The following is a 22,832-nucleotide window of genomic DNA, read 5'->3' as shown; positions in this document are numbered from 1 at the left end:
CCTTTCCTGTTCTTGAAACTTTCATATCGTATCGATGTCATCTACTAACTCAAAAAGTGGAGGGGAAAAGAGCTTTAAAGACAAAAGCGACCTCTGTTGTTGCAACGGCCGTGCATCAAACTATGCGTTGCATTGCTGTCGAAAATGGCGTCGGGCTCGGAGCTGCCAGAATATTCGTCCCCAGCAAAACGACGAAAAGTCGACGGCAACGGTTACATCGGTACCAGCACCACGAAACCTGATTTCCAAGATTGTGAGACGTCGCATGATACTCGGAACGAAGATCTCGAAGGTATTTTAACAAAAATATGGTCAATTCATGAATGAAATTTGCAAGATTGCAAGATGGCGGTTAAGAAGGCGTCCACTCGCCTTCCGTGATCGTATCATTTGTTCGTAGTCGACGCGGAACTAGAGCCGCCATGACAGTTTCTATGTAAGTACGTCGTAAATTTCGTTTCGCGCGATTCATTTTTATTTCGATCAAGTTTATGGTTGCGACGTTATTGAAATTTGATTCGTGACACGTAATAAAATTATTCGTTAATTGATTACTATTGAAATGTTCTACCGATTTATTCTTATTCAAAAAGAATTGTCTAATTGAAAACTGGTATAATGAAAATAGAAAAACTATTGACAGCGCAATATGAAGTTGTGCGCTACGTTCAATGGACGCTCACAGATGGCACGATTTTCACTGCGTTAAGAGAGTAGGTGTTTTGACACGATTAATGTCGTCCCGCCACTTTTGAAAATTTGAAAATCGATGTCACGCAATGAGATTATTTTAGTATGCAATATTTACAAGACAAATATAGTTATCCGGATTACTTTTTCATTTAACAAAACTAAAAAAATGCTACAGATTATTTGGACGAAACGAAATTAATATATAAGCGTTGTTTTTTATTTTTCTTTTTATAATAATAAATAGCCGTTCGGCCTATTGTTATTTGCCGAACGAGAAATTTAAATGAATATCGAATGGTATTGCAGAAACATATGGAGGAGATAGCGGATTCAATGAATTGAGCGACGAATCCAAATCGACTTCAGTTTCTCCAGATGCTACAAACTTGACAACAACTCCATCTAGAATTGATTCCACCGGCGATGACACTGGTTGTCCGTAAGTTTTTCTTATCTTTTTTAATCTATTTCAATCATTTGTGCTGGTACCAAGTCATAAATATGTACGACTAAAGTGTACACAGTAATTGGAAGCAGGCTATATCTTGACATTATAAGTTTTGGCAGAGTCAAACAACATCATCGACACATACTGTTTCAGAATCGATATTGCAGATGAAAAAGACGAAGTGTCGTCAACAGTTTCAAATTTATCCGATTTATCTGGACTATCTGACTTTTCTGGCGAAGGAGAGGTCAATCATCAATGGAGAAATGCATCTTCATGGGTTCAAAAGCAAATGTTGATAGGTGCTGATCCTCGAGATCTCCTGCATCATCTCCTTATGGATTCTACTCAGATTCCAGAGCAGGTCGACGACTTGACTCTTTGGAAGGTGCGAGCGAACAAACTGTATTCATTTTATACCGTAATATATTTTTTGTTTCTTTGAATACTTATCAAGCGTTTTGTATATACATATTTCAGATTATAGTAAATGTGATGTCTGAACCACCGCGTCGTCAGAAGTTGAGGCATATAAATACTTTGTCGGATGTAGTCAGATTAATACGTAATAGTAAAAGAATTATAGTCTTAACCGGAGCGGGTGTAAGTGTCAGTTGTGGCATACCAGACTTCAGAAGTAGAGACGGTATCTACTCCAGACTGGCTCAGGATTTTCCAGATTTACCCGATCCACAGGTACAGCGAGTAAAACGTTTCAGTTTAATGTTTAAATTATCATTTATTTCCAAATCTCTTTTTAGATTGTTGGAAATAATTTTGATTCTCGTCTTCCTTCTTTCAGGCTATGTTCGATATTAATTACTTTGGTCAAGATCCAAGACCGTTTTATAAATTCGCGCGAGAAATTTATCCTGGACAGTTCAAACCCAGTCCTTGCCACAGGTTTATTAAAATGCTCGATAAACAGAAGAAGCTTCTAAGAAATTATTCGCAAAACATCGATACGCTTGAACAAGTAGCGGGCATTGAAAATGTGATCGAATGTCATGGTGAGTATACGCGTATAAAACGGATCTTATTCAAAATTTATGAAATCTTCCCCCCATAGCTTCTAATTCTGCATATTCGTAAATTTATACGATCATTGCCAATTTTTATTATCGATGATTTTTCTCCAAGTCCATAGATGGCGGGGCAAGAGTGGTGAAAGTACTACCCGACGAAACTAAAAATACACATGTCGTTTTAACGGTTAAAGATATTTTAATGAGATTTTCGTTAGGGATATTAAAAAAATCACTGCTTTCTAGATAATACTTGGTTTCTATAGGCCGTCGTTCGTTATTATACACGACTCGTAACAAAACAAAAGAAAAATTCATATCGATCGTTACAAAAAAAAAAAAAAAAAAAAAAAAATTACTTTCTGCCGGAATTGTAACTTTAAATTTACAAAGTCTGCAGGTCACGCAATCTATCATGAGAAAGATTGCAATAGACATTACAGCAAATGCTGACGAATGTATTAAATCATGTTGCCGTAATGGTGTGAAAACTGTGCTCGTGTACTTACTAGCTCTTTTGTGGGTATTTTGGATAACTGTACATCTGGAAAAATTTTTAATTACCTGTTTTCTTACACAAAATCCATTGCAGAAAATTTCAGACGAAGAAGATGTCTAGTAGAAATGCATGTAAGTACTATTATCCCATAAAGCGATAACCTGAAGATATTTATGGTTTCAGAACTATTAAATGCATGATTTATAAATCTCATAGGTACTGTAGTACAGTGGGTGAAACAAAGTCGCCAACTGTGTCATAAATCAAGACGTCTTCCGAAAAATAAAGGGTCTTGATCGCTGTTAGAGTTGGTGACTTTCTTCTAAATATGGCAAGAATCTGTTTAACCCATCGTATAAAATAAACTAATTAAGACTGGTTGTAATATTATTCTTATTCCGAGTCAACTTTATTATCGCGAGCGTAAAATACAGTGTGAATTAAACTCTATAACTCGTAAATAAAATATTTCATCATTGTCTGACTTGTGTCGTCCAAAACAGTATTGAACATGGTATAATTGAAATAAATTTTCATAAAAATGGAATATATTTGCTATAAAAATTAATATAAATTTCTTCTGGTTGGATGAATAAAAAAAAACTAATATAAGTAATGTAAAGTAATGGTAATTTGTATAAATTAAATAGGGTAGTACATTAGAAAAAGATCACTTGTATAATTAGTAAATAAAAAAGAATGTTTAAGGCAAAAGTTTTAATTTCATGAGAGATATTACCCAGATGACCTGTTTAAAATACTTGATCATATTTTATATTATTCGACGGTAGTGATTTTTTTCGTGCAAGTATCATTAAAATATCTTGAATTGTTCCGGAAATGTTCGCGCACACGCGACCACACGCACGCACGCACACACACGCACACGCCTCTTCCCCTTTCGTTGCTCTTACTACTTATAGATTTAGAGGAAACTTTACAACGGGAATTGATAATAATTTCATCGATATGCAAATTTTGAAGTAAATTTATGAGGGTGAAGGTTCATCGATTCTGAATAAGGTTCTTTGTTTTTTTAATTTGGAACCGTATTCAAACTACAGACGTTCTATGTATCTGTTACACAAATCTGTTTTATGTTGAAGGCTCCTTTGCCACTGCATCGTGCACGAGGTGTAAATATCAAGTGAAAGCCGACGATATCAGGGAAGACATTTTCGCTCAAAGGATACCATTGTGTCCAAAATGCAGAGTTAACATTTTGCCACCTATATCGGAGATTAATCCTAATGAAAGTTACAGAGGTAATTATAAATATTATATTTGCGTACTGTTTGCTCATGCTGTGGTCATTTTATTATAGTTTTTTCAATAATATCTTGTCAATTTTTTATGCTATGGAACATTAGCTACCTAGTGATAGTTTTTGCTATTAGTCTTTCCTATAGCGCGTCGCGAGTCGGTGGCCATGTGAGAACATTATCTACTCTTTGCGGAATACGTCTTCGCTAAATGATGTTGCCATTTACTCTGATCTACGCATAAGTTGATACATCAATCGTAACTACGAGTAAAACCTTGGCTTGTTTATAAGCATATAAGGTAAACTTTTAAAAGTTGCATCATGTTACCCGTGCGTGCTGTTTAGCCAGATTTGCGGGGTATAGTTTACGACTCGCCGTTCAGACATTTGCAAAATTAATAGAACATGATGTGTTTGCGATCGAGTAAAACAGAAAGCGCAATCTGCTACGGCCAACGGCGAAACGTAGCTAAATAGAAGTTTTCATGGGGAATTTTTCTAATTTACAGATTTGGTGACGCAGGGCATAATGAAACCAGATATCGTTTTCTTTGGGGAAGGACTTCCGGATGCTTTTCACGATGCGATGTCAAAAGACAAAGATGACTGTGACCTTTTAATCGTGATCGGATCATCGTTGAAAGTCCGGCCGGTAGCATTAATTCCTTCCTCTATTCCGTCTCATGTTCCACAAATTCTAATTAATCGCGAATCGTTACCGCATCTAAAGTTTGACGTTGAACTGTTGGGAGATGGTGACATTGTTATAAATCAATTGTGTCAGTTGTAAGTAACAAGTTCTCCTATTTTTTATTATTTATTTACTTGTCTTATTTTTTTAATTAATTCCGTAAAAAATACCTAAATCAATTCTCTCTATGTATATCTATCAGACTGTCGTGTCCTATTCAGGAAAGCAGAAAGAATGAGATGTTACGTGGATTGTTACATTTCTATATTTAATTATTTACAGAATGGGGGACAACTATAAGGAAGTATGTTGGAACGACATGATTCTTAAAGAAGCAACGCAACTTCTACCGATACGTTATTTGTCGGATGATACTTGGGAGCAAAGTCAAGACACAACAACGAATACCGTGTTAACACGAGACAGTGTTGAAACTGATTTCAAACCACACGACTCGTGCTCTGTTGAAAGTCAAGACAGTCTTATGGTTAACAACGGTAGTGGTGTCCAACAACGCGCTGAGTGTATAAACGTGTGCATTTCACCCTACCGCAACGATCATCATGTTAATAATACAGATGAGAGGTTCAGTCTCTTGGGAGACAGTCCGAAGAGAAGATTGGGCGAGTCGAGTGCTGAAAGCAGTCCGAAAAGAATGAACTTTGGTAGCAGTTCTACATTAGACTTTAACTCATCCTCTTCGATAACCGAGACCTCCGATTGCTCGACCGATTACAAAATTCATGTTGTGTCGGTGGAATCTACCTCAAAAAACAATGGAAAAGTTTATAATTTAGAGGAGTGTCAAGTATTTCCAAGAATAATCGAATTTTCCTCGGAAAGTACGATTTTAGATTCTACGTTGAAATCGAATCGTTGTATGGAAAATACGGTAGTGTCCGACATGAGCGACGATCGTACAACAGTAGCCACCACTGGAATTGATAAAATTAATTTTAAACCAAGGCAAGCGTCTATCGATTCTGCGTTGGATTCTGGAATAGGAGATAGTTGTAACAGCGTCGATAGTCGAGAGGGGAAAAACGACAAAGACGAATTAAAAAATGGGAGACTAGAAAGACACTGTTGGCAGACTAAAGTACGAGAAAGCATTGCTACGAGATTGCCAGGTAAGTACAATATTTCTTTAATGCTTCTTCTTTAAAAATATATCATTTTTCTTTGGGGTTAAAAGTACCCAATACTTGTTATACGTATAATTACTTCTCATCGTTTTTTAATTGCAATTATTTCCCAACAGAAAACTCGTACTACCAACTAACACCTGGAAAGTATATTTTCCCTGGTGCAGAAATATATTCAGATCCCGAGGATTACGATCAATGTTCCCTTTCAATAAATTCTGAAAGTTCAGAGAGCGACAGCGATTCTTCGTCTGCGGTGGAAGAAGAAGAGGAAGAGGAGGAGGAGGAGGAGGAGGAGGAAGAGGAGGAGGAGGAGGAGGAGGAGGAGGAGGAGGAGGAGGAGGAGGAGGAGGAGGAGGAGGAGGAGGAGGAGGAGGAGGAGGAGGAGGAGGAGGAGGAGGAGGAGGAAGAAGAAGATGAGGAAGACGAGGAAGACGAAGAGGAGGTTGAACAGCAAAGTGAAATAAATAAAAATGATAAGCTAGAAGAAACAAGTAGGTCTCAAAATAAAAACGTTTGTTGCTAAATTGAAAAAACGTGACTTTATTGTTAAATTAAAATACGTACAGGCCAGGGTAAGAAGTTGTTTCAAAGTACGAGCGTCAAAGCTGATACCAATATCGATGGCGAAGAGATTAAGTGGACAACAAGTAGTATTTACAGTGGTGTATAAGGTTAATGGAAAACTGCATTTAAGAAGTGACAACATTGATTTTTGTTACTCTGAATCCAAGTTGGAAGTTGGATGAAAGAAACGACAAATAGTTGGAAAAGAGTGCAATTCTTACCAGTTAACACGCGTGTAAACACGCCTCGCGCAAAGGTACGGATGTTTGCTTTCCCATAGGGCTTATGCTTTTTTAATGGGATCTGTTTATGAAGGAATAGAAGGAAGTTGTTAAACAATTTCTCGAGTAAGCAACGCGTTTTGTTACAAAGCACAAGACATTCAAACTTACTATGATTTTCTGTTTCGTAGCAACAGTAGAAGTAACGTTGATTTAAACTTTTTATCAAATTTAAAATATATCTTTAAGAAAGATGCTTCTAGATGTGAAAATGTGTCGTTGTAAACGAAGCAATAAGTTCTGTATCTTCTAATTTATACATTTTTAGAATGCACAAATTGAGTAGTATTTTCATCGATGTTATCGATTCGCGTAGTTGAATACAAGTACTTTCGAGATACGTATCGGTTGGTAGAAGCCCCGGCGAATAACGCGGAAACATTAAAATTCGTTCTGCTTCGTAAATCTACTTTACGAACTGTCGGGATGGTTTTAAGTAAACGTCTATTGATTTGAGAAATTGTTTCCCTGTGAAAGTGTCCAAAGAGTAATAATTTACCCAAAATTTGCAAGAATGCATTTCAAAAGAGATATTTGATATGTCTAGCAAATTAACGTTATTAAAAAAGAAGCATTCGTTATGAGATAGTGATGTAATATATCTTTAGCTTCGACAGGCTCGTAATGGATCGAATGCAATTAAAACCGAACCATGACTTCTATTCGCGTACCATATGATGGCCATCTTTTCGTTCATCTATTATTAGAAACTAATCTAGTGTTTTATGAACGAACATTTACATGAGACGACGGTGCCCTCCCTATTCGTTCGTTCATAATAAAGAAACAACGTTCAAAAAAACAAACAAAAAAACACAAAAAAAAATACAAAAAAAAAACAAAAATTAATTTTATCATAAATTGTAAATACTCTATCGGGAGAAGTAGATTAGTTATTCAGAATATCGTGCAATTGTAGAAAATCAAGAAATTTAGAAATATTAGTACTTTCGAAGAAAACGCATATAAATTGCGCAAAAAATCGAATACACAACAAAATGACGAATGTTCTCGCGGGTGTAATAAACGGTCGTGAAAAGTGATTTTTTCTCAATTCGGAATATTTTCCAGATTTGTTCGTCAATGCGCACGCGCATGTAATGTTGATTTTTTATAGAAAAGAAAAAATCAAGCATTTAACGAATCGTCCCGAAAGAAAGTAACGGTAAACGAGTTTAATATTTCTCTTGTAGTAGAAGGAAAATGTAAAAAAATGAAAAATTGCAAGATTAATTAGTATTGATTTCAATGCTATAGTACAACTTGTCCTGATCGTTGTCGCTCTTACTTGTACTACTATAACTAAATACTACAACTGTCGTTAGTCCTTTCACTGTTACATCTACTGCTACAAAATCACTTCTTACTTATTAATAATTATTTATGTTTTTGTAAATTATTGCCTAAGTTGGAAGGTAAAAGAGAATCCTAGATAATCGAGAATCATGTATTTTTAAGTAGTTTATTTGATAACGTAAGAAGAGATGAATAGAAAGTGTTAATTCTGTCACGATACTTGTTAAAAGTATATCGTTGCGTTCAGAGCAGCATTGAACGAACGAACGTAGATGTAAGTACGTACTACGACGATGTATACGTGTAAATCGTATTTTCAAGAATACGAGAACAGGTGCTTGCTCTGTGTATCAAAAAACGAATTCTTATTAGGAGTGAAATATTTCGATCACAGTGACAGATGTCGACGAAGATGAGAAACAATCTAGATGTAGTTTTAAGTTTTAGCAATAGATTTCAGTACCCCGGGGCAGAATTAGTCGCAATGGTTTCGCACTGAATGTTTTTTTTTAGATTCGGTTTCTTTTTATTGGAGCACGGGCGAATGTACAAAGCAATGTTGGATAGCTTGGCATTGCGTGTTATTTTTATATGAACGAGAGAAGGTAGAATAGTAAACGTAAACAGGATTAAACGCAAGAAACCAGGAAAATGCGACGATATATTCGAGAAATCGCGTGGCGAATATAACCCGCGATCACGCGTCTCGAAGCTTATTGTCGTGAATATTTCTAAGGAACGAAACGGTTGTGTGAAAATTTATTATAATTACTAGCATGATAATTATTTACTACACCTTGTGTGTAATGTCTGAAACGCGCGCGTCGACGCGACGTGTAGGTCCGTGCACATGTACATACCATATGTATGCATATGCATAAACGATAAACGTGAATAAATGGCGCAGCGAAACGAACGAGATTATCAGAGACCGCCACAGAATAACTAAACGTTTCTGATATGTGTATATAAACATACATACATACATACATACATACATATATATTTCCAATACATGGCATGAAGCTTTATTTTCTATTAGCAGGCCATGTAAAAGAAAAAGTAACGGAGGAACAATGAGAAAATTGAACTCGGTTAAAACGTCCTGAACGATTAAAGAGAGAGAAAGAACGATGAGGACTCGCTAGAGGCTTGAAGAGAATAAATAAAATCAGTAATTTGGTTCCTCGCGGATACAAGTCAGTTTTATAAGATTTAGAAAGTTTATCTTCTGCTATTGTACAAATGGCTTTATTTATCATTGTTTGCAAATCGATACGCAAGTGGTACGGATTAGAATTTATTTTTTAAAGCCTCCATTCTGTGTTTATTTATTTGAGGTCTATATAGATAACTAATAAATAGATAGATAGGTAAATAGATACATAGATAGATAGATAGATAGATAGATAGATAGATATGCGAATGAGAGAATAAAGGAATGAATGAACGAATATAAGATATGCATACTATACGTACATAGGTGTCGTATATTACACGCGTGTATGCATATGTGCAAATATCCGCGTGCCCAAATATACATATATACATATACATATATGAATACATGAATATAAAACTATGTACGTATATATATATATATATATATATATTTGAATGTATGTATACATGTAAAATGTATAAAAAGTTGGTTTTAATTGGCTTTTAAAAATTATTCAAAATATTTCTCTCTCTCTCTTTCTCTCTTTCTCTCTTTCTCGCTGTTGATCGACTAGACGCACGAAGAGAAGTTGCGTTATGTACATATTTTTTTGTCGAGTATACGATACTATTGGATTTATATTGCAAAATCTATTCTGAATTCTATTTAAGCATTTACTTATTTTCTCGGTTACTTAACAGATAGTATTAATTAAAAAGTGCTTTAAATTGTATTTGCTCCTTGTTTAGGTGGTGTTAAATTGATATACATATGTAGACATACAAGTTTTATAATAACGCTATTATTTTCTACAGCCAGTGCGTAGTTTATCGTGCGCACAGTCGATTCAGAGAGAAGCATTAACTTGCAAAGATTTGACAATCATGCCAACTTTTTTTCCACAGTACTGACTTTTTGTATAAATGCGTCACATGTAAATATTTATTACTTTTACTTGTATAATGAATCGTAAATTTCTATCGTTTCGGCTGAACAGTGAAGAACTTTCAATGTCCCGTTCTCCTCTTTTTTTCCTTTGCGCTTCAAGATAAACGCGTCTCTTTGCATATCGCTTAGGCGTCAACCAAAATACACGATTTAACGATTATCAGAACGGAAGATCTTTTCATCGTTTAGCCGACACGAAAGAACGAGGTGCAGAAGCTCTTAATTTTTTTTATAATTTGTTATTTAATGTAATGAATGTTATAAAAATGTTCTCTATTTCAGACGTTATAAGTTTTCTGTTTCTTTGGTATTATTAATGTGTAAGTTTATCTCCTAAATTAAACATTTTCTATGATAACAATCTTTTCGTAATACGTTTTTTCTTATCCCCTTACGGAATCCAAATATCGTTGTGACTTGCAATCATTTTACAATTTTCCTGTTACCCTGGTTCCAGAAAATAAACGTAATTTCAACGTTGAACATAGCAATGAAGAATCGCGTTCTTTGTCAAGCACCGATTAAGGAACATTAGAATAACAAATGCAACAATTGTGTTTATTTATTTATTCATTTATTTGCTTTATTGTTGTATGTCATATAATAGTTTTGTGTTGTATATCGGAATTATCATAAATCAAATTTGAAAATAGGCTTTAAATTATAACAACGTATCTTAGAGAATAATTGAAGCGCTCCCTGGAATAATAGATCAAAAGCTCTAGTACAATTTCCACGAGCTTCATCGAAACTTACGCGTAGGGGACCGTTTCAATTACAGTATCGTCGCTATGTGTATTGAACACTTGTTGAAATCCCCGCCAAGAAAGATTTTCAAATGTCCAATCGAAATGAACATTTCTTATGTATGTATATCGAGTGTTTATCTAGAATATTTAGTATATCGTACTAGTCCAGCCGAAACAGCAGGTGACGTTTTCTATTTACCTTCCATTTCCTATAATTACGTCTTGTGTAATAATAACCATAATATAATAATAAACATTATTACCACCACAGCAATAATAGTATTATAATAGCACTGTTGCTAGGGACGCACGGAGTTATATTTACGTGTCGGCGGCCCACTACCTGTTTAACAATGAACAATATTCATTGATTCGAATAGGATTCGGTATACATAATATTTAATGTATTATTAGTACAGCGCGTGTTAATTCGTGCCAACATTTTTCTTTTTCTATTCATTTTTGTTTTCACGCCCCTTCGTGTGTAAGATCATAATTGAATCATGTTCAAAGCCTGGTCGTGTTTATTTCATCCGAGTAGCATGTGCTCTCGTGTATAATAAGTGTTTCAAAACTTCTTTCCTCTTTCTATGCGTTTCTGTTTCCTCCCCCCACCCACCCCCACACCCCCACCCGCGCCGATAGCAAGGAGTATTTGCGTCTTTTGCGTTCGGTGAATTCGTGATTGCTCGCGTCGAAGACCGTGCGATAACCAACATGTTCGATATTTAAACGAAAGACGAAACAAGAAATAGGAGGACGCCAGAAGCGAGAAAGAGCAGTCGCGAAATTGTTGCGCGTCTCATTGGGCAGAAAGAGAATTTCATGCACGGTTGTCGCAATCGAGTTTTCACGAATCGTATACGACGTTTTTCCCCCATGTTCCAATGAATCATCGCCAACATAGAAAACGTCGACGATCTGCTTTAATTGATCTTGGAACTGGAGAGCTAGTACTCTCGCGACACGAAACGTAGAAATATTTTATGGGAGAGAAAACGATGCGCGGCAATGCGAAGGAGTTGGCGAGAGGTTTCCAAGGTCTCGACGTTTTCCCAAGTCCTTTTTCTTTTCCTTTTTTTTTGAAATCTCCTTTGACCCTCCGCCGTTCATCGATGCACAAAAGTTGTTCTTTCCGTTACGACGATCATATACATATTTTTATTTTTTTAGTTTATCATTACGTACTATTTAGATGACACAGCATGTATGTAACACTCGGGTGGTTACGATCGAAGCCTTTGTGTATCTATTTGCGTACGTAATTAAAACGAAGCTTTTTAATTCGATACATGAAATTCGAGGAGTAAAACCAAGGATGCAAGGTTCTAATTTGAGTGAACTACTACTAAGGGTGAAGCCAAAGCCGACGTAGTATCGTATGCGTATCTGAATTTATTATCACGAATGTCTATAGCAAATACCGTAAGATTTGAATTCTCGTAAATGGGGCAAATCGAACCGGCAACGATTAAGATAGGAAGAAGTCTGACACAAACTGTAGTCGTTTCGTAAGTCAAATATGATATCCGCCTACTTCGAGTTACAATCCTGTAGTACACAGAAGCAGCGTATGCCCGAAGGAAAATCGAAGATGAACAATAATGATTAAAATTTCTTTGTTTCGTTTCGGTTTCGCGGCCTCTGTTTTTCTCTTTTTTTTTCTCTTTTTTTAACTCTTTTCGTGCCGTGTACCATAATTATTTCGATTGCATAATTATACTAGATAATAGCAATAAGTTGTAGTAAAGATTCACCGTCTTATCACCTAGCATGACAAATAATATCGTGTTTCAATGGATATAATTAGGGTAGTAATGTAATTTAAGTGCCTAGAAACAACGCTTCGTATTCCAGTTCCATCTATTCACTACTTTGAGTTTCAGGTTCTATTTCGTATCGCCCAGGTAAGGAAACGAAATTTGTTGCCTTCGCAAATTTCTTCCTTTTTAATGGGTCCATTTATTCCATGCCTGCAAATCAAATGGTTAAATACTTTGCGTGAATATTTTTCTGAATCAAGGGGCTAGTGGGGTTAGTGGGGTTAGTGGGGTTAGTGGGGCTAGTGGGGCTAGTGGGGCTAGTGGGGCTAGTGGGGCTAGTGGGGCTAGTGGGGCTTAGTGGGGCTGAAAGGAAGAAGACGAGGTGGCGGAAAGCAAAATATACAACATTTTTGGTAATTGTTTACCATGTTAACGACCTCACTGATTTCAGTAATTCTGAAATATATTTAAAGGGATAGATTCACGAGTGTTCGAGAGTGAAAAATAATAGCCGATCAAGCTTATTTTTCAATATATAATTATCTGAAATTAACTTGAGAATAAATTGTGAGGTAAAAGTACCAGTAATTGACCATGTACTATAATAGTTGACACTTCCAGAAAGAGGCTGAAAATAGTAGCCTCAACGGTCATATTCGTAATAGAATAGCATCATTGGGACTGCCGCGGTGGTATCTGCAATCGATACTATGTCACTGTTTCAGAACAATTACAATACAGTGGACAAAATTTCTATAAAGACACCATGATTTATTGCCAAAAGTTCACTTATTCTGTAAATATGTGTTAACAGCGTGCGAAAACCTTATAAAAACATTGCGCAGTATCATTACCACGAAACAGTGCAGTGTAAATAAACTTGCACATTTTTACTTTAGAAACAGAACAACACCATTAAAATGCTGACGATTTTAAAAAATTCTATTTGTTAATTATTTCTTAGCACTTCTTTAATATCATTATGAAATTTATTGTCATGTTTATTGAAAATAGTAATGGTCTTGTAGTAATTTCATCCACTATATACGCAGTAACAGTGGTTATAGCGAAACAAGTAATTATTTTAAATGTCAACAGTTTGTTAAAGAATATAGTATGTCTCATTGTCATATAAGAACAAAAGCTAACAAACATAGAAATGTCTTTCCTCTTATTGAGTTAAACTTTCTAAAGATTTCCTTAAAAATGCTTAATTATATCTTTAATCGTATCTATCGAACTTACTTTCTTGTTTTGAAAGTATTAATGTCGTTTACAGTTTTATTTGTTGAACTAAATTTTGTAATGCTTTCAATATCCTTTACTTTTTTTTACATCTTTCCTATAACAATGCACGAGATCAATTGTTAACTCAAAAAGAGGTCAAGTACTTGAATTTTCAATGTCAACAGGTGTGATTGATTATAACTACTGAAACACCTTAAGAGTTCCCGCAGAAAATTCAATATAAATATGTATCACACATCTAGTAAGTTCTAAACTTATAAGATGATAAAGGTACAGTTGGCACGTGGTTCTATAAATTTGGTGTGATCATTCCATAAGAACTAAAAAAGATATATAAGTTTTTGTGACATTATTCACTTAAATGGTCAACTAACTGGTACACTTACCTTAATTATATTTTATTTTATTTTCCTCTTATCTTCTAATGCCTATAATTTCAAAACTAGGTGTAGGCGATCTTTAATCATGGGTTGAGGATATTCAGTGACATTTTCCTTCCAACATACTTCAAGGTCATTGAAAGTGGTGAGGTCGTTAATATGGTAAATAATTACCAACTTTTCGACTAACCCAATAATCGGGCCAAACAGCGTAATGTAGACACTTTAAATATTTAAAAATGTAAAACAGATATAGATTCTGCATAAACACATCGTACGATTCCCTTCTTACTTTATGTGTACAACTTACCGGATGTTGTTTATCTTGTACACCATCTGGTATTCCCCATGCTGGTGGATCCATTTTGTTCTGTTCGTTTGGAGGGATTTCCGTTAACGTAGGCGTTCCAAATTGTCCTGGTAATAACGTTAATCCTGGCATTAGTGACAGAGCTGCAGCATTTCCATTCGGGAACGGCTGTTGTTGAGTATCCACGTGACCCTAAGGCGAACACAATTATCAATATATGTTTGAACATAGAAATAGATTCACAACAAGGAACACCTTTGGATTAGCGATTTCACAACTGAAATCCGTATGTATTGTGTTTCTCTAAATTGTTAAAATCGTCGAATTGTATTCGATGCCATTTACTATTTACAATACGTGCTGATGCATTTTTGGTAAACATATAAAAATCACATACAGCACCACACAAATATCATACGTACGATACTACAAATACAAGCGTGTGCACGTAATGGATAGTTTTATTAGAGTGTCTCAGAAAATATTACATATTTTAGACACTATGCTACCTGGCTATTTTTAAACCGCCTATTCAAACGTAGTACATGTATTAATACATCGTTAAGAAACTTTTTTTGTGCTCATTACGAAAATATTGTATTCATTTTGTTTATATTTAAAATAAGCTATAAAAAAATAAAAATTTCTATGTTTCTGCACCATTATTAGAAACAAAATTATAATTCTTCGTCTATATGTATAGTTTGGATTTTTCTCTGAGCGAGAAATGATTCAACATTGATGACAGCATGAAACGTGAATGCGTGTAATTTTTTGCATTGAAACAACAATCAATATATCGTAGGAAATGCAATTGCTTTCAAAAAGATGGCAGAAGCCATATAGATCATCGTGCTTTAAATCACGTTACGTTGCAATTATCACTTAAGGGTTTCGAATGCACAATATTTTTGGAACATCCTAACTCATCATTTACGCAATAGCTATTTGTTCACGAGTCTCGAATAAATTGTTATCCAGATGAAATTCTATTCTTATGTAGAAAAGATGTGCCCATCTCTGCTAGATAAGTTTTCAGCCTCGAATTTCTAGAAGTTGAAATCGACGTGAGAATCGACACGTTATAGATTTGTGATGTCAAGTAGAAATCTAGACGAGGAAATGTTGACAAAGTAGAAACTAATAAAGCGATAAGAATATACCTGAAAGGAGGATTCCATCATCTGATGGAGTTCTGCGTCAACGTTGGATATACGATTGTAAGCTGCGTTAGAGCGAAACACTTGATGCCTATCGATTCCTGGCGCCAAGCTCGCCCAAGATCCAACGAGCTTTTCATTGTTCAGCATCCAGTTGATAGAATCGGCATCGCCGCCGGGTCCCATGCCCGCCGTTGCGTAATTCTTCCACGCTCTCTCTGTACCAATTGGTCGCGGTACTTTGCGATCCTCTATTTTCAGCTGATTCATTTCTTGAGCTACCTGCGCCGGAGAAGACGGTGATATTGCCGGTGAACCACCATTCTCCAAGCTCGTGATCAAATCGATGCTTCCAGATTGTGCGGTTATATTCGCCAAATGGTTAGTGAAGCCTATCTGGCCCATCATCGGATCCTGATGAGGTGGATAATTATTGTGCGGCGGTGCAAACGGCCAACGCGTTTGTCCATTAGTAGAGATTCCAGTATTCGGTGTGGCTCGAGATGGTGCTTGATACTTTCCTAGGGGAAAGTTTCCGAGCATTGCTAAATTATTTGATTGAATCGCAGACGGAGGTGGTGGCGGTACCGTTGCAAACATATTCGGATGTATTCCGGCCGCTGAGCCAGCATTGAACATCGTCACCTGCGGTTTGCTATTCAAATGCAGCGAACTAGAGAAATCCGGTGCCCTGGGATTTAACCTCGACATACTGACGGTGGTATTTACAGAAGCAGACGGTGCCGCTATTGTTTGCGTGAAATTTTGCATATGAGGATGGAAAGGCAAAAGAGGGTGGCCCTGCCCTTCGTTCGGTACCATCTTCAGTAAACTCGAATTTACGTTTGCGTGCTCGTAACTGACATTGTTCGCCTTGAACAAACCCACATCCAACGTTGGTTGCGACGTCGAGGATATAACGTGGGGTTGATGCGTCGTAGTGTTACGCGACGTCAGCTCGCCTTGAAATACTGGTCTACTGAATTGCGCACCCATCGCTGCCCCCATTTCCATACTCTGCTGAGGCATTACTGGCCGCGCCACAGCCAAACTACCGGGTGGCTTGTTCGAAAGAGAATGGTCGTTATAATTTCCAGATGACTGAAACTGAGGCGGTTGAATGGGACTGTGCCCCGTGTTCGACGATGTGCTGCTTCCTATGCTGGTTGCAATGGTGTTTGTGCTATTATTCGATTTGCTTGAAACTGGAGAGCACATTGTTGTTCCTCGGTATCCGGGAGCTTTCGATGCGTCCACCTGTGTATGCAAACAGATAAAAAGTTTGATAAAACGAGGCTGATAAATAAACAGGTACAATAAGTCGTATTCGGATGGCATAGTTCTTCCGTGACACATTATTGCTTTGTACACAAGGTGAGAAAGCACTTTGTTATGCGTTCTACGAACAATTATTACATAGGATATTCATTTGAAAACTTTATATCTAAATATCTCAATCTAAGTTTCAAGGAGAAAATATAACTGTCCTGTTTACTTTTTATTTCTTCTTTTCTTTTCTTTGTTTGAAGGTTAACTTTATTATTTTTTTTTAATAAAAATCTATATTTCTATTTACAAATTCTTATTCTACAGGGAAAAAGAAGAAACCAAATCGCTGTATATTATAGATAGATTCGATACTAACCTGAGGAGGTACGCTGTCGATAAACTTGGATGACGATGAGCCCGACGTATTTACGGAAACTCCACCTCCAGCTACGGTCGCAAAGTTCATACCCTTTTGAGATTCGTTTTCTCGGCCACCCCACATCGACTGTTGGGTAACTTTCGTGAAAGTGTCATTGAACAAAGAATATTCGAGGGGCGTATTGTTCGTTTGCTGTTGCTGTTGCTGTTGGTGGTGGTGGTGTTGTTGTTGTTGTTGTTGCTGTTGATGTTGTTCTTGGATATTGGACGCAATAGGCGTCGAACTCCGTATTTGTTGTTGTTGCTGCTGCTGCTGTTGTTGTTGCTGTTGCTGCTGCTGTTGTTGTTGTTGTTGTTGTTGCTGCTGCTGCTGTTGTTGTTGTTGCTGTTGCTGTTGCTGTTGCTGTTGCTGCTGCTGCTGCTGCTGCTGCTGCTGTTGCTGCTGCTGCTGCTGCTGCTGCTGCTGCTGCTGCTGCTGATGATGATGATGATGATGATGTTGTTGTTGTTGTTGCTGCAACTGTTGACACTGCGATACGATTGGCGGTGACGGACTGACTCGCACTGAATTCGAACAGGTTGAGGCGATGGAATTTTCAGGACAATACGCGATCGCAGTGCTTGCTGCTGGTGACATCGCGACATTCGAGCCGGGCGAATAAGTAGATTTTCCAGAGTAATGTGAGACCATAGTTGGCGGGGCAGATAAAGTAGGCAGTGGTCGGCAGTGTTTCGGCGATGTACTAACTATGGGCTGCTGAGACGAAGTCTGCTGAGCCGTTGCCGCCGCCGCAGCTGACACCACGGTGACAGTATTCGCTTGTAACGATTTCTGCTTATTTACCGTGGTATGAGTGGACTGCATCACGGTAGTGGATGTATGCGTGTTGGCAGTGATTTCGGATAATTTCGCTGCGAACGTTTGCGTGGTGCTTGTCGTCACGATTTTTGTTGCTCGTCCGGCGGTCATGATCGCGCTGGTATACGACATTGTCGTCTTCGTGTTCGATGACGATGCCATTTGGGCGGCTACAGCCTGCGCTCGTTTTTCGGCTACACACGTAGAAAAACAAGATTGCAAACAAGAAGAAACGTTGTGCTCGATTATTTGTAAAAAGTAATACAATATTTATGAAACATTTATATGGGCCTTATAAACTTTTCAGTCGATTATCATTACAAGTAAATAAGTTGCGTATAGATAGTCTAAAATGCCCTACCATATATCTGTTAAGAACATGCGTTTAAATGTTTTCTGCCGAATAAATATGAGATTCAAACTTGTAATTTTCGGTAATATTTATGGGGAAAATAAGGTAATGCATTACCTGCAGCAACGAGTCTAGGTGCCGTTGCACGTGGTAAAGGTGTTGGAAATGCTCCAGCAAGTTTAATGGTGGACGATGATCGAAGTGGAATCAATTGATTGACGGTAGAAACTCCCGATGGGTAACTAGATTTATTAATTTGCATACTATTGGAATTTGACGTTAGACTAGGTGGTTTACTTACAGGACCCAACTTTGCTTTACTCGACTAAAATCAAAACATAAATGAGGTTAAAAAACAAATTAATAATAAAAGTGTTTGAAAATCTTATTCACATCCAAGATACATTATTTGATCTTACGGCAATAGTAGAAACGGTCTTATCCCAAGAGGAAGTCGTGACAACTGTAAGTTTCGATTTCGGAAGCATTTGCAATATATCAACGTCTGGATCTTTAATGAGAGCTGCTATTAATGTATGAGCCTGTTTTGTTGCATCCGATGATCCTCTGAAAATAACAAGACAATGAAGGGACATGGTTAAAATATACTTTACGTATTCAGTTAGAAACTGTAGTTCGAAAGAATGAACATGATCGAGCACGTACTTGATAGTAATGATTCGTTCGCCTTGACATTTGCTTTGTTTTTCTACTTCGATATGCGCTCCTGTTGCGCCTCTGATAGCATTTATATTACTTCCACCTCTTCCAATTACCCGACTAATAGCATTCGGTGGAACAGAAACTTTCTTCGAACGGAATGGTGAATTCATAAATCTCCCCGAATCATCGGATTGCCCCCTGTTTCAGAACCATTTTTGTTTTTATATTTATTATCATTATTTCATAATTATTTAACCAATAATCGAACAATTATTTAAATTAATTTGTAAAGATAAAATCGGTTATCTTACTTTCGTACAACTTCCTTCCAGCCTTCCTCGCGCTTGCCACCTTGCTTGGGACTAGTGGTAGTGTTCGTCTTGATAGAAGTGTTCAATGTGTCTCCATCATATTGATTATTGTAAGATTTTTTGCCTTTGCCAGGCATGTACGTTTCATTTCCAGTTGCTTCAAAATCTTCTCTGTCGGCAGGATGTCTCGAAGACTCGAACACCAGTTGACCTTTTAATTTACGTTCACCGCAATTAACGGTCGAGGATCTGGCACTCATGGTAATAGAAGTTGTGGACACTGATACTCCGTTGGTGACGTTAGTTATGAGTCTTCTGAAAATAAAAATTATTGCAGAAACGTCGGTATTGCGATGAAATTTAATCGTAAAATTGATCGCGATTCATTCTACTCACTTCTCGGAAGTGTTGTTTTGAGACTTGGTCGGAGTGATGGAACTTTGAGACAAAGAAGAGCTTTGACCGATTACAGATTTCGGCGATCTTTGCGGGGATGTATCCTTCTCATTGTTAATAGGACTAGTAATTTTCTTTTTCTTCTTGTCTTTCTTTTTCTCTCTAGCTTTGACATCGTTGCTACTGCAGCTACCTTGGCTATTCGCATCGATTCCACTGTCGCCTTCTTCTCTGTCAGGGTCTTCCGGGCTTCTATTAACTGGCGATGGCATACTATCCATTCTTTCGCAATCATCGCCAGTTTCGTGTTCGCTATCGTCCGCCCTATCGCATTCTTCGTCGCCAGATTTCTTCCCGCTTTCCTCCTTGTCTTCGTAATTCCCTTCACTTTTCTTATATTCTTCGTGCAATTTCCGCTTCTCCTCCTTCTTCTCGAGTTTCTTTTTTTTCTTTCGTTCTCGTCTGCGAGCAGCCGCTGCTTTTTTCGATTCTTCTCGCGTTTTTTCCATATCGAGTTCTTCCAATAATATAGTCGCATTTTTGTTCGCTTTTGCTGCTTGAGTCTCTTTCGCAGCTCGAATAACTTTTACACACTCTTGGCATTTTTCTAGAAGTTCTTTGTCACTGACGGTTGCTATGTACCTTGTCATTTCTTGGTCACTAGGAAACTGAGTAACGTGATTTACCATCCACTTAACAACTTTAATGTGCCCCTTACGAAAAGCTGCCATTAAACAAGATACCTATAAAACATGGAAATATATATTTTGTTTGTCACATTCGAAGCAAGTACCATTGTATATGTAGTTTGAAAAAATCAAAGATCGAATTTATAAAATTGTACAAATTTCGTTTCTGTTCCATTTCATTATTAATTTTTTCTGTTGAAACTTTTTCTATGTTTATAAATATCTTTCTCTTATTTAGTGCCATAAAATATACTGACAAAAATTGAACATTAAAACCTGGAACATCCTGTATAACAAAGGCAATCAAAACTGACGTAATTAACTGAATTCGAACTGTCTCGTATGTACCTTGCGATTATCCTGCGAATCAATATCCGCGCCAGCGTGATACAATAAATCAACAACGTTCAAGTGCCCACCGTTTGCCGCTAACCATAATGGGCTATTTCCTTTTTTATTTTTCACCTCTACTTGGGTCCCTCTACACAATTTATAAAAAAATATATATATTTTATTACTGGATTCGAATTAAATGTATTAAAAATGTACAATTTTTAGTACATTAATAAAAACATTTCTACCTCGACAGTAATAATTCTACGAAACGGCAGTGTCCTTTATCAGCGGCGATGGTAAGGGCAGTATCGCGGGATGATGGAACAGGCGTAGCATTAACATCTGCCCCTTTGGTAAGCAAAACACGTCCAACTTCCACGTAACCTCCACTAGCTGCTTCCATCAATGGCGTTAATCCAGTCTAAGAAAAGTATTTACATGTACAACTCACACGTTTATTTATTTATTTATTTATTTACGTCATTTCAAAATGATTTCATTAATTTAATTAAAATTTCAATCACCAAAAATTATAAACTATGTACACGATTAATAGTAACAATCTGTTATTACTTTATATAAGTATATAACGTTTTGTTTAACAATTAATATATGTACTCTGGAAACTCTTCCTTCTGCTTGTATCCTCGTATTACATTATGTCTATACCTTATTTATTTATATTAACAAATAATGCTATACTTACATAAAGATAATAATTTATTTTAAAAGCTATTACTCTACGAAGAAATATTAAAACTATACCTTGGCACGATGTTCTACATTAGCTTTGCGGTCGAGAAGAAGGCTAACAACCTCGTGTCTTCCTTGAAAGCACGCCAACGTTAACGCTGTATTACGATTAGTCTCAATTTGAGCATTTATATCGCTGCCCATATCCAGTAACAGTTTTACCGCCGCTACAAGTTATCATTAATGAATATTCATTATGCTTAAACGTCTAACACACTGACAAGAGTAATTTTCTTTTAAAATATTTTTATAGTAGACATACCAACATGACCATTCATAGCGGCAAGCATGAGCGGAGAAATGCCTAATTTTGAGCCAGTTCGTGAGTTAATTTCAGCACCATGACCAAGGAGGAGCTTTATTATATTAACGTAACCACCGGATGCTGCGAGGCTCAAAGGTGTATAGTCGGAAACATTACGATGTTCCTTATTGGCACCCCGATTGAGCAGAAGCTCAACCACTTCGATTCTGCCACCGCTACATGCGAGAGACAGAGGTGTATCCTTAGTACGTTCAGACTGGGCCTCTATATCAGCCCCATGGTTTAAAAGAACCCCCACCACCTTCTGGTGTCCTGCCGTTGCTGCTAATATAAGTGGAGTGAACCCCTTTTTATCTCTATGTTCTGGAAAATTAAACATGTGTTAATAACTGTATCGTGTAAACATTACGGAAATTACGGTAATATCTCATAATGCTACTCGTAAAACGTTACCTATATCCGCACCGCGACTCAACAAAAGTTCAACAAGTTCATCGTGCCCACCAGCACATGCTAAAGTCAATGCTGTATCGTGATTACTGTCGGTTTCGGAATCAACATCCATACAAGAAAACGGTGCAGGCGGTACTTGGTTAGTTGTATAACCACCAACCGTTGGAACACCTGTTGTGTATTGACCAGCAACTAAAACAAAGTAGAAATTAAATAATTAACTAAAGCAACAAATTTGATTATCAACAAGTCGTATACTGATAAATATTTTTCAACGCGTCAACAACGTTAAGAACGAATTTTTTCACGCACATATAAAATTGTATTTTCTATTTTCTTCAAATTTATTGCAAACTAAGACTTTTTTCTTCTTTACTTCTTTGCCTTTCTCCTTTATATTAAGTATAATTAAAATGCGAACATGTTAATTCCAACTTGAGATTATTTGTCGAACGAATAATAAGATCAAATAATTTTAA

At 36.8% G+C, this 22,832-nt stretch overlaps 2 protein-coding genes across 2 annotated transcripts in view; one reads left to right on the top strand and one right to left on the bottom strand.

Moving 5' to 3' along the window:
• Window positions 1–121: 121 nt before the first annotated feature.
• On the top strand, window positions 122–10,376 carry LOC122403973 (NAD-dependent protein deacetylase sirtuin-1-like). Its single transcript, XM_043407814.1, has 10 exons — window positions 122–292; window positions 1,000–1,132; window positions 1,295–1,529; window positions 1,622–1,837; window positions 1,944–2,151; window positions 3,772–3,930; window positions 4,439–4,715; window positions 4,903–5,750; window positions 5,882–6,259; window positions 6,335–10,376. Exons 1-10 carry the CDS (start codon window positions 145–147, stop codon window positions 6,436–6,438), a joined length of 2,706 nt encoding a protein of 901 aa, XP_043263749.1. The 5' UTR covers window positions 122–144; the 3' UTR covers window positions 6,439–10,376.
• A 202-nt stretch (window positions 10,377–10,578) lies between these two features.
• Window positions 10,579–22,832, bottom strand: part of LOC122403980 (ankyrin repeat domain-containing protein 17-like) — a 21,920-nt gene continuing 9,666 nt past the window's right edge. Inside the window, exons 15-31 of the mRNA XM_043407825.1 lie at window positions 22,354–22,545; window positions 21,898–22,263; window positions 21,648–21,802; window positions 21,128–21,303; window positions 20,895–21,027; window positions 19,858–20,600; window positions 19,462–19,776; window positions 19,154–19,348; window positions 18,907–19,054; window positions 18,605–18,812; window positions 17,776–18,329; window positions 17,683–17,715; window positions 17,275–17,586; window positions 15,633–16,886; window positions 14,470–14,661; window positions 14,350–14,382; window positions 10,579–12,741 (exon numbers count right to left, since the gene is read on the bottom strand). Of these exons, the coding sequence (XP_043263760.1) occupies window positions 12,718–12,741; window positions 14,350–14,382; window positions 14,470–14,661; window positions 15,633–16,886; window positions 17,275–17,586; window positions 17,683–17,715; window positions 17,776–18,329; window positions 18,605–18,812; window positions 18,907–19,054; window positions 19,154–19,348; window positions 19,462–19,776; window positions 19,858–20,600; window positions 20,895–21,027; window positions 21,128–21,303; window positions 21,648–21,802; window positions 21,898–22,263; window positions 22,354–22,545 (5,033 nt within the window). The 3' untranslated portion in view covers window positions 10,579–12,717. The remainder of the gene's footprint in view (window positions 12,742–14,349; window positions 14,383–14,469; window positions 14,662–15,632; window positions 16,887–17,274; window positions 17,587–17,682; window positions 17,716–17,775; window positions 18,330–18,604; window positions 18,813–18,906; window positions 19,055–19,153; window positions 19,349–19,461; window positions 19,777–19,857; window positions 20,601–20,894; window positions 21,028–21,127; window positions 21,304–21,647; window positions 21,803–21,897; window positions 22,264–22,353; window positions 22,546–22,832) is intronic.

This window comes from Colletes gigas, unplaced genomic scaffold (assembly GCF_013123115.1).
Source record: "Colletes gigas isolate AHSC1104 unplaced genomic scaffold, ASM1312311v1 Colletes_gigas_Sc00087, whole genome shotgun sequence".
Taxonomy (NCBI): Eukaryota; Metazoa; Arthropoda; class Insecta; order Hymenoptera; family Colletidae; genus Colletes; species Colletes gigas.
The sequence above is the reverse complement of the archived record's forward strand: the minus strand, read 5'-3'. Positions and strand labels throughout refer to the sequence as shown.